Genomic DNA, 12904 nt, shown 5'->3' on the forward strand with positions numbered 1-12904 from the left:
AACGATGATCATGGCATCTGGTCCCATCACTTCATGGCAAATAGATGGGGAAACAATGGAAACAGTGACAGACTTTATTTTCTTGGGTTCCACAATCACTGCAGATGGTGACTGCAACCATGAAATTAAAAGACGCTTGCTCCTTGGAAGAAAAGCTATGACCAACCTAGACAGCATATTAAAAAGCATAGACATTACTTTGCCAACAAAGGTCTGTCTAGTCAAAGCTATGGTTTCTCCAGTAATCATGTATGAATGTAACAGTTGGACCATAAAGAAAGCTGAGCACTGAAGAATTGATGCTTCTGAACTGTGGTGTTGAAAAAGACTCCTGAGAGTCCCTTGGACTGCAAGGAGAACAAACTAGCCAATCCCAAAGAAAATCAGTCCTGAATATGCATTGGAAGGAGTGATCTAAAGCTGAAGCTCCAATAATTTGGCCACCTGATGCAAAGAACTGACTCCTTAGAAAAGACCCTGATACTGGGGAAGGTTGAAATCAGGACGTGAAGGGGACGACAGAGGACAAGATGGTTGGATGCCATCACCGACTTGATGGACATGAGTTTGAGCAAACTCTGGGAGTAGGTTATAGACAGGGAAGCCTGGTGTGCTGCAGTCCATGGGGTCGCAAAGAGTCAGAGATGACTATGCAACTGAACTGAACTAAACTAAACTGAGTTGGGAATACATGTAAATCCATGGCTGATTCATATCAATGTATGACAAAACCCACTGGAAAAAAAAAATAATAATAAAAAAAAATAAAAAAATAAACTAAACTGAGTTGAAAGTCTAGAAAAAAAATCAACTGCAAATTCACATAAGAATAAATTGGAAATAAATAGGTAGTATCAAGGGTTCATTTGCTACATTCTGTGTACACTTCTTAAAAACTCTTAAGGCAACTGCAGTGATTCTTACATTATGAGTTCAGGAGAAAAGATTTGCTTCCAAGTGTTGCGTCTATAGTACTGGTTTTACTCATCAAACTGTATAGCTGTGTATCCTTTGCGCTGTGCTGTGCTTAGCCGTTCAGTCATGTCCAACTCTTTGCAACCCCATGGACTGTAGCCTGCCAGATTCCTCTGTTCATAGGGATTCTCCAGGCAAGAATACTGGAGTGGGTTACCTTGCCCTCCTCCAGGGGACCTTCCCAACCCAGGAATCAAACCAGGGTCTTCTGCATTGCAGGTGGATTCTTTATCAGCTGAACTACCAGGGAAGCTCATGCATCCTTTAGAAAACATATAAAATAGAAATACAGGCAGCAGGAGAAGGGGACAACAGAGGATGAGATGATTGGATGGCATCACTGATTCAATGGACATGAGTTTGAGCAAGCTCCGGGAGAAGGTGAAGGACAGGGAACCCTGGTGTGCTGCAGTCCATAGGGTCGCAAAGAGTCGGACACAGCTGATTGACTGAACAACAAAATTTTGTAAAAATCAAGTCAAGTGACTAAAATTAATTTGAAGCAAATTAAAATTTCATCGTCATTGTAAAGCTGCTTAAGAAAGAAGGTCTTAAGAAAATGTTAGAATGTTATACATCAGTTTCCACACAGGAAAGTCATTTATCACTGAATTATTTTCTCAGAAATTTTGTAATGCTTAAGAACTGGGTAACTATGAAAAGTTGCTTTTTTAATATTATGTCCATAAAGTTTGATTCTACCTGATCTTTATTATCATCCTTTAGCTCTCAATTGCCCAGTAAAGAAGGGATGAGAATTAATGCCAGCTTGAACCTAGCATCTCTGACACAGTGAAGCAGAACAAAAAAGCCAAAAAAAGCAAGCTTTGGCTGGGCCAGAATATCTTGGTGTATAGTGAAGTTCACAAGAAAACAAATAAGAGTATTTCAAATAGAAAATTAATGACCAATTCAAACAAAGTAATTTGAAGGTACTATGAAAGGTACTAAACGAAAATGAGATCATTTAGCACAGGTTTTCAAAGAATGTGAGATTTTGATGGGAGAAGGTAACACTGTTGATGTAAAGTTTAAAAGAGGGACCGAAGGGTCCCGTATTGAACTCGAGTTGGAAGAGGCGAGTCCGGTCTCAAAATGGAGGGTCACGATCCCAAGGAACCAGAGCAGTTGAGAAAGCTGTTTATCGGTGGTCTGAGCTTTGAAACTACAGATGATAGCTTAAGAGAACATTTTGAGAAATGGGGCACACTCACAGATTGTGTGGTGATGAGAGACCCCCAAACAAAACGTTCCAGGGGCTCTGGTTTTGTGACTTACTCTTGTGTTGAAGAAGCGGATGCAGCGATGTTAGCTCGGCCACACAAGGTTGATGGGCGTGTAGTGGAGCCAGAGAGCTGTTTCTAGAGAGGATTCTGGAAAGCCTGGTGCCCATCTAACAGTGAAGAAAATTTTTGTTGGTGGTATTAAAGAAGATACAGAAGAATATAATTTGAGAGACTACTTTGAAAAGTATGGCAAGATTGAAACCATAGAAGTTATGGAAGACAGGCAGAGTGGAAAAAAGAGAGGATTTGCTTTTGTAACTTTTGATGATCATGATACAGTTGATAAAATTGTTGTTCAGAAATACCACACTATTAATGGGCATAATTGTGAAGTGAAAAAGGCCCTTTCTAAACAAGAGATGCAATCTGCTGGATCACAAAGAGGTCGTGGAGGTGGATCTGGCAACTTTATGGGTCGTGGCGGAAACTTTGGAGGTGGTGGAGGTAACTTTGGCCGTGGTGGAAACTTTGGTGGAAGAGGAGGCTATGGTGGTGGAGGTGGTGGCAGCCAAGGGAGTTATGGAGGAGGTGATGGTGGATACAATGGATTTGGAGGTGATGGTGGCAACTATGGCGGTGGTCCTCGTTATAGTAGTAGAGGAGGTTACGGTGGTGGTGGACCAGGATATGGAAACCAAGGTGGTGGATATGGTGGCGGTGGTGGAGGATATGATGGTTACAATGAAGGAGGAAATTTTGGAGGTAACTATGGTGGTGGTGGAAACTATAATGATTTTGGAAATTATAGTGGACAACAGCAATCAAATTATGGACCCATGAAAGGGGGTAGTTTTGGTGGAAGAAGCTCGGGCAGTCCCTATGGTGGTGGTTATGGATCTGGTGGTGGAAGTGGTGGATATGGTAGCAGAAGGTTCTAAAAACTCAGAAGAAAAGGGCTACAGTTCTTAGCAGGAGAGAGAGCGAGGAGTTGTCAGGAAAGCGGCAGGTTACTTTGAGACAGTCGTCCCAAATGCGTTAGAGGAACTGTAAAAATCTGCCACAGAAGGAACGATGATCCATAGTCAGAAAAGTTACTGCAGCTTAAACAGGAAACCCTTCTTGTTCAGGACTGTCATAGCCACAGTTTGCAAAAAGTGCAGCTATTGATTAATGCAATGTAGTGTCAATTAGATGTACATTCCTGAGGTCTTTTATCTGTTGTAGCTTTGTCTTTTTCTTTTTCTTTTCATTACATCAGGTATATTGCCCTGTAAATTGTGGTAGTGGTACCAGGAATAAAAAATTAAGGAATTTTTAACTTTTCAAAAAAAAAAAAAAAAAGAGGGACCGAAGGACATTCCTATTGGGAGGCCTATTGAACACACATGTGCAAAACAATAGCCCTGTTTCCTGAGCAGCCCTGGATCTACTCAGAGAAAAGGAGATAGGCAAAAAATTAAAGAGTTATGCTTCTGAGAAGATTCTTATACTATGTCTCGATGGAAAATATGGAGATATACCTTCCTATGGCAGTCAACTTAGAACCAACCTGAGACAGTGGCCTTACTGAAATACCCAATTTTTCTTATCTAATTTATGCAAAGCTTCACGAAGTCACCAATGGCCTAGTAAAAGCTTTACAATCTAAATGTTCTGCTTTTGCACAATGAATGAAACTATAGGCAAAGTGAAAAGACAGCCTTCAGAATGGGAGAAAACAACAGCAAATGAAACAACTGACAAAGAATTAATCTCCAAAACAAAGAAGGAGCTTATGCAGCTCAATACCAGAAAATCGAACAACCCAGTCAAAAAGTGGGCAAAAGACTTAAACAGACATAGCCAAAGGAGATATGCAGATGGATAATAAACAGATGAAAAAGATGCTCAATATCACTCATTATTAGAGAAATACAAATCAAAACCACAATGTGGTATCATCTCATGCCAGTCAGAACAGCCATCATGGAAAAGGCTACAAACAGTAAATGCTGGAGAGGGTATGGAGAAAAGGGAACCCTCTTACACTGTTGGTGGGAATGCAATCTGGTACAGCCACTTGAGAGAACAGTGAGGAGATTCCTAAAAAACTGGGAACAGAACTGCCATATGATCCAGCAATCCCACTGTTGGGCATATACCCTGAGGAAACCAGAATTGAAAGAGACACATGTACCCCATTGTTCATTGCAACACTATTTACAATAGCTAGGACATGGAAGCAACATAGATGTCCATCGGCAGATGAATGGATAAGGAAGTTGTGGTACATATACACAATGGAGTATTACTCAGTTATAAAAAGGAATCTATTAGAATCAGTTTTAATAAGGTGGATGAAACTGGAGTCTATTATATAGAGTGAAGTAAGTCAGAAGGAGAAAGACAAATACTGTATATTAACACATACATATGGAATTTAGAAAGACAGTAATGATGATCCATACAAGGCAGCAAAGGAGACACAGATTTTAAGAACAGACTTTTAGACTCAGTGGGAGAAGGGAAGGGTGGGATGAATGTACATTACCATATGTAAAACAGATGACGAGTACAAGTTTGATGCATGAAGCCAGTGCTCTGGAACAACCCAGAGGGATAGGGTGGGGAGAGATGTGGGGAGCAGGGGGGGTTCAAGATGGGGGGACACATGTATACCTGTGACTGATTCAAGTGGATGTATAGCAAAAACCATCATGGTATTGTAATTATCCTTCAATTAAAATAAATAAGTTAATTAAAAAGAATAAATGTTCTTAGTACCACAGTTTATTAAAACCAGGCACCTGGTTTTAAACCAGGTTATTTAAAACCAGGAACAGAGGCAAAGAGACTTATCCTCTATTACATTTTTTGTTACTTAGCTTGCATCAAGAGAGACTGATCATTAAACATAAGGAAGAGATACTAGTGGTGTTAATAATTTAACAAAAACTAGTGGAAGCGTGTCATGAATAGCCAAGGTGTTGGACTGAATCACATTTCACATAGGAAATCCTGAAAAAAAAATGCAACTCAAGACACAGGTTGAAGAAAATAACTTTTAGAAGGGAAGATAGTAGCTTAGCAATTTTATGAGAATTCTTTTGGATTCTAACTCTCTTTCATTGCACACCGTGGAGCACCCAGTTACTATGATTTGCTTGTGGAGAGAAAATAAAACAAGCCTAAACCTTACCGCCTCCACTTCAGCAGGGTCGTACCAGACATTGATGTATGGATGTTGTAAGGCGTCATCCACTGATATCCTTTTTGCTGGGTCAATCACTAGCATCTTTGACAGCAAGTCTCTGGCTTGGCTGGCTGAAAAAAAAAAATGAACGAGGAAAAAAAATTGTTAAATTTTGATTTTGGCAAGGAAATTTTTTGGAGGGAAAAATATTTTTTAAAAAGTCAATTAGCACCTTCCTTCCAAACATCAGCTAATTTCACCAAGTGTTTAGGGAAATGCAAAATGAAACAATGAAATATTTTTTATCCATCAAATATGCACAAATAAAACATGGCATAATATTCAATAATCTCATTCATGTTAGTTGCAGTGTAAATTGATAAAGATTTTTTTAGAGGGCACATTTGGGAGTATTTTTTAAAATTTTAAATGTGAATACCTTATGACCCAACAGTTGCACTTGTAGGCGTACAGCCTAGAGAAACAATTGCACATGTTCAGGAAAAGCATCCAGAAAAGACGCTCACTGAATCACGGGTCACGGATCAAACACTTTAAACAATCTAAACGCTGCTGTGTTCAGTCACTAAGTCATGTTCAACTCTTTGCAACCCCATGGACTGCAGCACACCAGACTTCCCTGTCCTTCACCATCGCCTGGAGTTTGCTCAACTTCATTGAGTTGGTGATGCTGTCTAACCATCTCATCCTCTGCCACCCCCTCCTCCTCCTGCCTTCTATCTTTCCCAGCATCAGGGTCTTTTCCAATGAGTCAGCTCTTCTTGCCAGGTGGTCAAAGCATTGGAGCTTCAGCATCAGTCCTTCCAATGAATGTTTGGGGCTGCTTTCTTTTAGGATCGACTGGTTTGATCTCCTTGCAGCCCAAAGGACTCTCAAGAGTCATCCACCTGTACCAATTAGGTTTGGCAGTTTTAAGCCTGGCAGGCTACAGTCCATGGGGTCGCAAAGTGTCAGACACGACTGAGCAACTTTCATTTTCATATGCATTCACATGGACGTGGTATTAAGTGAAAAAATAACTGCAGAATGACCCATAGATCCTGATGCTACTGTATAAATCTGCCTCTTCCCAATAAAACAACAAACCTTTATCTCTCTCTTTATTTATGGATGTAAATGCATAGAAAAATTCTGCAAGGATCAAAGACAAATTGAAAATCATAGGTACCTCTGAGAGGAAGAAAATTTGTACATGTATTGCTTGCATAATTAAAAATAAACTTAAAAGAATTGTTTTTTAAAAGGAAACAAAGTGAGTGTACACCACTTATTTTAAAACTTCAGAGCTGCAAAAAAAGGACAAAGCATATCTAGAGGGAGGCAAGGAAGTCACAGGTGACTTTTTGGGAATGGGAGCGATAATGAGGACTTTAATGGGAGCAGAAGCTTCAAGGATAGAGGGAAGGGGCAAATCTGAGAGAAAAAATCCATAAGACTTCGTAACCAAATTGATGCAGGGAATCTTGTTTATTTATTCAATATTCAATTTATTAAATATACATCATCTATTGTGTGCCAGGTACAGTTTCAGATGCTAGGGATACAAAAAATTTGCACAGTGATAATCAGTAAATGTATTTATTTAATAACATTGTTGAGTGAAGTTATTAGTTGCTCAGTCATGTCTGACTGTGTGTGTGTAACCCCATGGACTGTAGCCATCAGGTTCCTCTGACCATGGGATTTTCCAGGCAAGAATACTGGAGTGGGTAGCCATTCCCTTCTCCAGAGGATCTTCCCAACCCAGGGATCAAACCATGGTCTCCTGCATCACAGGTGGATTCTTTACCATCTAAGCCACCAGGGAAGCCCCTAACTTTTCTAAAGGATGCTCTAAACATATCTGAAAATACATAAAATGTTTCAGAAAATAAGGATCCAAACTGAGTTGGAAATTTTTATGATGAAAATATTCAGTTTATTCCAAACATGGTAAGACTTCAAATTAAAGAAAGTAAAATCTAAACTGGTTTGCTAAATTAGGAAAAAGGCAGTGTGTTTGAATTCACGAATATGTACCAACTTTTAATTAGCAATTGTTTATTATTAATGAAATATGGTTAATTATAAAGTTTTGAAATTACATAAAACATAAAATCCAACCTTCCCCACCATCTGGAAGCAATCATTCTTATTATTAATATATTCCCTTCTAGTTTTATGTACTTCTTCATAATTTTGATTATATTAGATTTAAAATGTGGCAATCCATTAGAAAGAATTCATTTGAACCAGTCCTAATGAGATGGATGAAGCTGGAGCCCATTATACAGAGTGAAGTAAGCCAGAAAGATAAAGAACATTACAGCATACTAACACATATATATGGAATTTAGAAAGGTGATAACGATAACCCTATATGCAAAACAGAAAAAGAGACACAGAAATACAGAACAGACTTTTGAACTTTGTGGGAGAATGTGAGGGTGGGATATTTCAAAAGAACAGCATGTATACTATCTATGGTGAAACAGATCACCAGCCCAGGTGGGATGCATGAGACAAGTGCTCGGGCCTGGTGCACTGGGAAGACACAGAGGAATCGGGTGGAGGAGGTGGGAGGGGGGATCGGGATTGGGAATACATGTAAATCCATGGCTGATTCATATCAATGTATGACAAAACCCACTGGAAAAAAATAATAATAATAATAATAAAAATAATAAAATAAAAAAATAAATAAAATAAAATAAAAAATAAAATAAAATAAAATGTGGCAATCTATTTTTCACATCTACAGCATTTGTATTTCCTGTGTTATTACATTTTAATAAAACATTCACATTTATTTATACTAATTATATATTTTTTAAAATCACTAGTTAAATTACTGGAAGATTTTTTATTTCTGTTAGTCATTTTTCTGGGGATCGCAATTCTAAACACTTAATTTCCGCTACTTCCAAATTGACACTTTGAAGTTCACAAGAATGACAAAAGTACAGAAATACACAATGATTTTCAGTATTACTTTCTCTGATTGTTAAGCTAACAGGTCTATGTCTATTTCATTGGTTCAAGACCTCTTTGATTTGTAACTGATTTTATACCCAGACTCACACACTCCACAGGTTCTCATATCACCCACATTTCTGCTCATGGAAGAGTAGGGGTTGGGGTGGTCTCCTCATCAATGGGAGAATGAACTACTGGAACACCAAATCATCTCACCAAGAAACAATCATCAATACCGCTTGGAAGGGACAAAATGAGGAAGAGGAAAAGATTTTAATTCTTCATCTTCCATTCTTTTGTTTGCAAGTAAATGTCTTACGCTCTTTAATAATGGTAGAATAAATCCTTCCCTTTGATTATTTGTGTAATTCTTTATAATTTGTTGATTTTGTATTACAATTATAATTTAATAATTATAAAATTAAGAGTGTGGCAGAGGTAGCTGAAGGAAGAAACCCAACTGTACAACGAAAGTGTCACAAACACAGAAACAACACTACTTAATTTAAAAGCCACCAGATGGAAGTCTGGAGAAGATAATATGACCCTGGGAAGTTGTAACACTATATTTCGGTTTCTCCATCTCATTTAATTCTATATTAACCATAAATTAAGTCTGTACATTTAATCTGTAACTAATTAATTGTCCACTGAACATTTGCAGTAAAATTTCATAATTGTGTGTCCTTTTGGGGGGGATTCCCTAATAGCTCAGTTGGTAAAGAATCCACCTGCAAAGCAGGAGACCCCGGTTCGATTCCTGGGTCAGGAAGATCCATTGAAGAAGGGATAGACTACCCACTCCAGTATTCTTGGGCTTCCCTTGTGGCTCAGCTGGTACAGAATCCGCCTGCAATGCGGCAGACCTGGGTTTGATCCCTGGGTTGGGAAGATCCCCTGGAGGAGGGAAAGGCTACCCACTCCAGTATTTTGGCCTGGAGAATTCCATGCACTGTAAAGTTCATGAGGTTGCAGGGGAAGCTGAAGTTCCAATACTTTGACCACCTGATGTGAAGAGCCAACTCATTGGAAAAGACCCTGATACTGTGAAAGGTTGAAGGCAAAAGGAGAAGAGGGTAGAAGTGGATAAGATAGTTGAATAGCATCACTGACTCACTGGATGTGAATTTGAGCAAATTCCAGGAGATAGAGGACAGAGGAGCCTGGTGTGCTGCAGTCCATGGGGTCACAAAGAGTCAGAGACAACATAGCAACCGAACAACAACATAGATCCACTGTAAATAATAATTTTATAATTAATAAATATTAATTATTATTTTTATATCTAACAGTTACTGAGCATTTAGTGTGAGACAGGCAGTGTTCTAAGCACTTGACAAATTATTCAACTAATCCTCCCAATGATCCTATAAGATAGACACTTCCTGCTTTAGTTTGTTAAAGAAGGTACAGAAAGATTAGATAACTTGCCCAAGTTCACAGAGATTTTAAGGGATAGGATTCCTTTCCCCAGCAAAGGAAAAAAAGCAGATTTGCTTCATATCCCCAATTTCTGAAATGTCCTAAGTTAGAATAAGAATTAAAATATTAAAATATTACTTATATTATACTTTATACCTTGCCAAATTTATTCTGTCTTCAGTCCTATAAAGAAGTCCTTATGATTCCCATTTTGTGGGTAAGAAATTAAGATTCATTACTAAAGTTCATAATGGCAGACATAGTAGTAGAAAAAATTACTTATTAATGAAAGTCTTTATGTTGAAAACAAAATGTGAAAGTAAAAATCTCATTTGTCACTCTAAAATAAAAAATGGTGGTTAAGCATTTAGTAAAATATAAATAAAACTCAAACATCTATAGTTTCAATATTTATAATGAAAATCTTGTGTTTAAAATATTTTCCAGAATATAAAAATAACTGGAACAATTGCTTCAATATATATATAATGTTGTTCTTTTAGCGTTAACATTGCAAAATAATTTTAGATTCTAAATAAGCCCATGAATAGTTAACCCATACCACTGTCACACACTTTATTGCTAGTCTTCTCGCTAGATAACCAGAAAATTTTAAAATCCTTGATTACTCTCCCTTTGTAAGGAGGATCTTTTAAAAATACCTCTTCTTAAATTGAGGTTGTTGTTCAGTTGCTAAGTCATGTCCGACTCTTTGTGACCCCATGGATTGCAGCATGACAGGCTTTTCTATCACTCACTATCTCCCTAAGTTTGCTCAAACTCATGTCCATTGAGTCAGTGATGCCATCCAACCATCTCATCCTCTGTCGCCTCCTTCTCCTCCTGCGCTCAATTTTCCCAGCATCGGGAGAGGTGTCTCTGTGGTCTGCATCACCCACGCAGTGGTTCTGAAGTTATCCCTGAAGGGCTTACCTTTGAGTTTATTGTGCTCAGAGTCCGCTGGGAAGAGGGAATCTGGAAAGAGCTTGGGGAAGGTGAGTCCTGCATACTTGGGCCGATTCTCCACATAGTTTCTTACAGTGGGTTGCAATTTCTTCATGAATTCTGGACATGGTGTTCCTAGTTGCTCAATAACCTTATTCCACTGGTCAATATCTGAGAATTGAATAGTTAAGGGCAAAAACAAGTGCAGGCCACCAGCTCTTGCCTTTCACTAGCTGGGTGACTGACTGCTTCTCAGAATTCTGAATAGTCAATAACACAAGTGAAGTTTTAAAAAAAACAACAAAGGACAAAAATATAAAATCAGATTGTCAGGCAGTGAATCCTCTTGGAATTTTAAATTCACTTTGAGAACACATACACTTTTGAGAAATTAGCATTACATAACAAAATATAATATCATGAAAGAGACTCTGGGTTGTGTCAATGGAAAGGTATTTAAATAACACAAAAATTTCTTTAATTGAGTTAAACTTCTATATAGCCATGTTATTTGGAAGAGAAAAATTATAATGACATATAATAATATTATCATGAAATTATTCCAATCATTTATTTCCTAAAAATGACAGATGAATAAATATTTTATAAGATTCATCTATATTTTTCTTAAATTCTTTATAAGATTCTTTTTTCCTCCTGTTCTCAAGAAAATGGGAAATTTCCTTGTCTGTTAATTTTTTTGACTCATGCACATTACAAATAGAATCAGCATGATAATAACTCATTAACTCTTCATCAAAGACTTAAAAGATTCTGTTTATCAAAGCAGTTGTAGTTTCATACCCATTTTTTTACTTCTGATAATAGTGCCTTGTATCCTGAATATTATAATATTCAATGAAATATGAAGGTAAACATAGAATGTTCAATTCAAGGCAGATTTCATCCAAGTGCCTGCGTTTCAAACGCATGTTAAACATGGGGAATTTTACAAGCAAAACATTACCTCTCTATGAAAACTAATACTTCCAAAACTGGGGGTCTTTGACAGGCACACCCACTGATTGAGATTTTCTTTTTCATCTTTCATAGATATTTGATATATCAGAGCTTGGGAATGATAAATACCACTCATGAAAACTCTGAATAGTCAACTGGAAGAAGTTGATTTCAAATAGATTTCCTTGCCATGTGTCAATGAAAGACAGAGGCCTTAGAAATTCTGAAATCCAATACCACAGGCAGAGTTCTCTCCAGTGTTGCTAATTCTATAACTCTATCTTTAAAGTTAACTCATTTCTGCTAATGCAATTTGTGACAGTTCAGGGAATGTTACTATAATATTATTTAATTAAGATTTGTAAAATTGTTACCCCCAGTTTTTCTATAGCATTGAACTAAAAAAGATGGATAGTCCTGACAAAAGACAAAATTAACTATATTTAACAAAAATAAATATGTAACGCAATGTAGATAGATGACTGAAAAAAGGTAAAACCAAGCTAACTTGCAAATGCTCTTTTATTTCTCTTATAATCTAGCTGAATAAAATTTAAATTATATATCCTCTCAGTTATTAGGATGAAAAAAAGTATGATTGTGTAATATCAAGAAATGAAGTAAGGGAGGGAAAAACTGAAGAATATTCCTTTACAAAATGATAGAAATAATTAAACAAGAACATCTCTCAAAAATTCATCTCAGTTACCATGTGTATGAGAATATATAGTAGTAAATGAGAATCATTAAGAATGAAGTAAAAAAACGCAAAAGATTAGAGTTAAAGATTACTCTTAGACAAAAACTTATGTTAGTACTATGGATAATAGGTAAGCTAGAATTACTTAGATATATTTTAAATAGAAAACATTAATACAGTTAAATAAACCTCAATGCTTATACTGTAAATTATGAAAAGAGATCTACTGTTTAATACAGTTCAGTTATCATGTCCTAACAGGAGATTATTTAATCAGTGGTCAAGCTTCTTGAGAATTCTAAAGATTTGATCAGGGCAAAGAAGTTATCAGATTTTCTGTAAAGGAATCTTCTAACAAAGTTAGCAAAATATTCCCAACACACTAGTATAGTTATTTTTAGCTAGCAGTATGGTGGCTCAGGTGATAAATAATTTGCCTATAATGAAGGAGACCCAGGTTTGATCCCTGGGTAGGAAGATCCCCTGGAGAAGGGAATGGATACCCACTCTGGTATTCTTGCCTGGAGA

General features: G+C 37.2%; 1 protein-coding gene and 1 pseudogene across 10 annotated transcripts in view; one reads left to right on the plus strand and one right to left on the minus strand.

Moving 5' to 3' along the window:
• The window catches only part of MAPK10 (mitogen-activated protein kinase 10), a 603644-nt gene that overhangs the window by 55639 nt on the left and 535101 nt on the right, over window positions 1-12904 (minus strand). For all 9 annotated transcript variants that reach the window (XM_043448312.1, XM_043448316.1, XM_043448311.1 and 6 more), the window contains 2 exons: window positions 10705-10887; window positions 5380-5504 (listed from right to left, as the gene is read on the minus strand). In XM_043448312.1, coding sequence (XP_043304247.1) covers window positions 5380-5504; window positions 10705-10887 — 308 coding nt within the window. The remainder of the gene's footprint in view (window positions 1-5379; window positions 5505-10704; window positions 10888-12904) is intronic.
• LOC122428341 lies at window positions 2038-3485 on the plus strand (annotated as a pseudogene). The gene has a single exon (XR_006265687.1). The product of XR_006265687.1 is annotated as a heterogeneous nuclear ribonucleoprotein A3-like (transcript).

Source organism: Cervus canadensis, chromosome 26 (assembly GCF_019320065.1).
Source record: "Cervus canadensis isolate Bull #8, Minnesota chromosome 26, ASM1932006v1, whole genome shotgun sequence".
Classification (NCBI taxonomy): domain Eukaryota; kingdom Metazoa; phylum Chordata; class Mammalia; order Artiodactyla; family Cervidae; genus Cervus; species Cervus canadensis.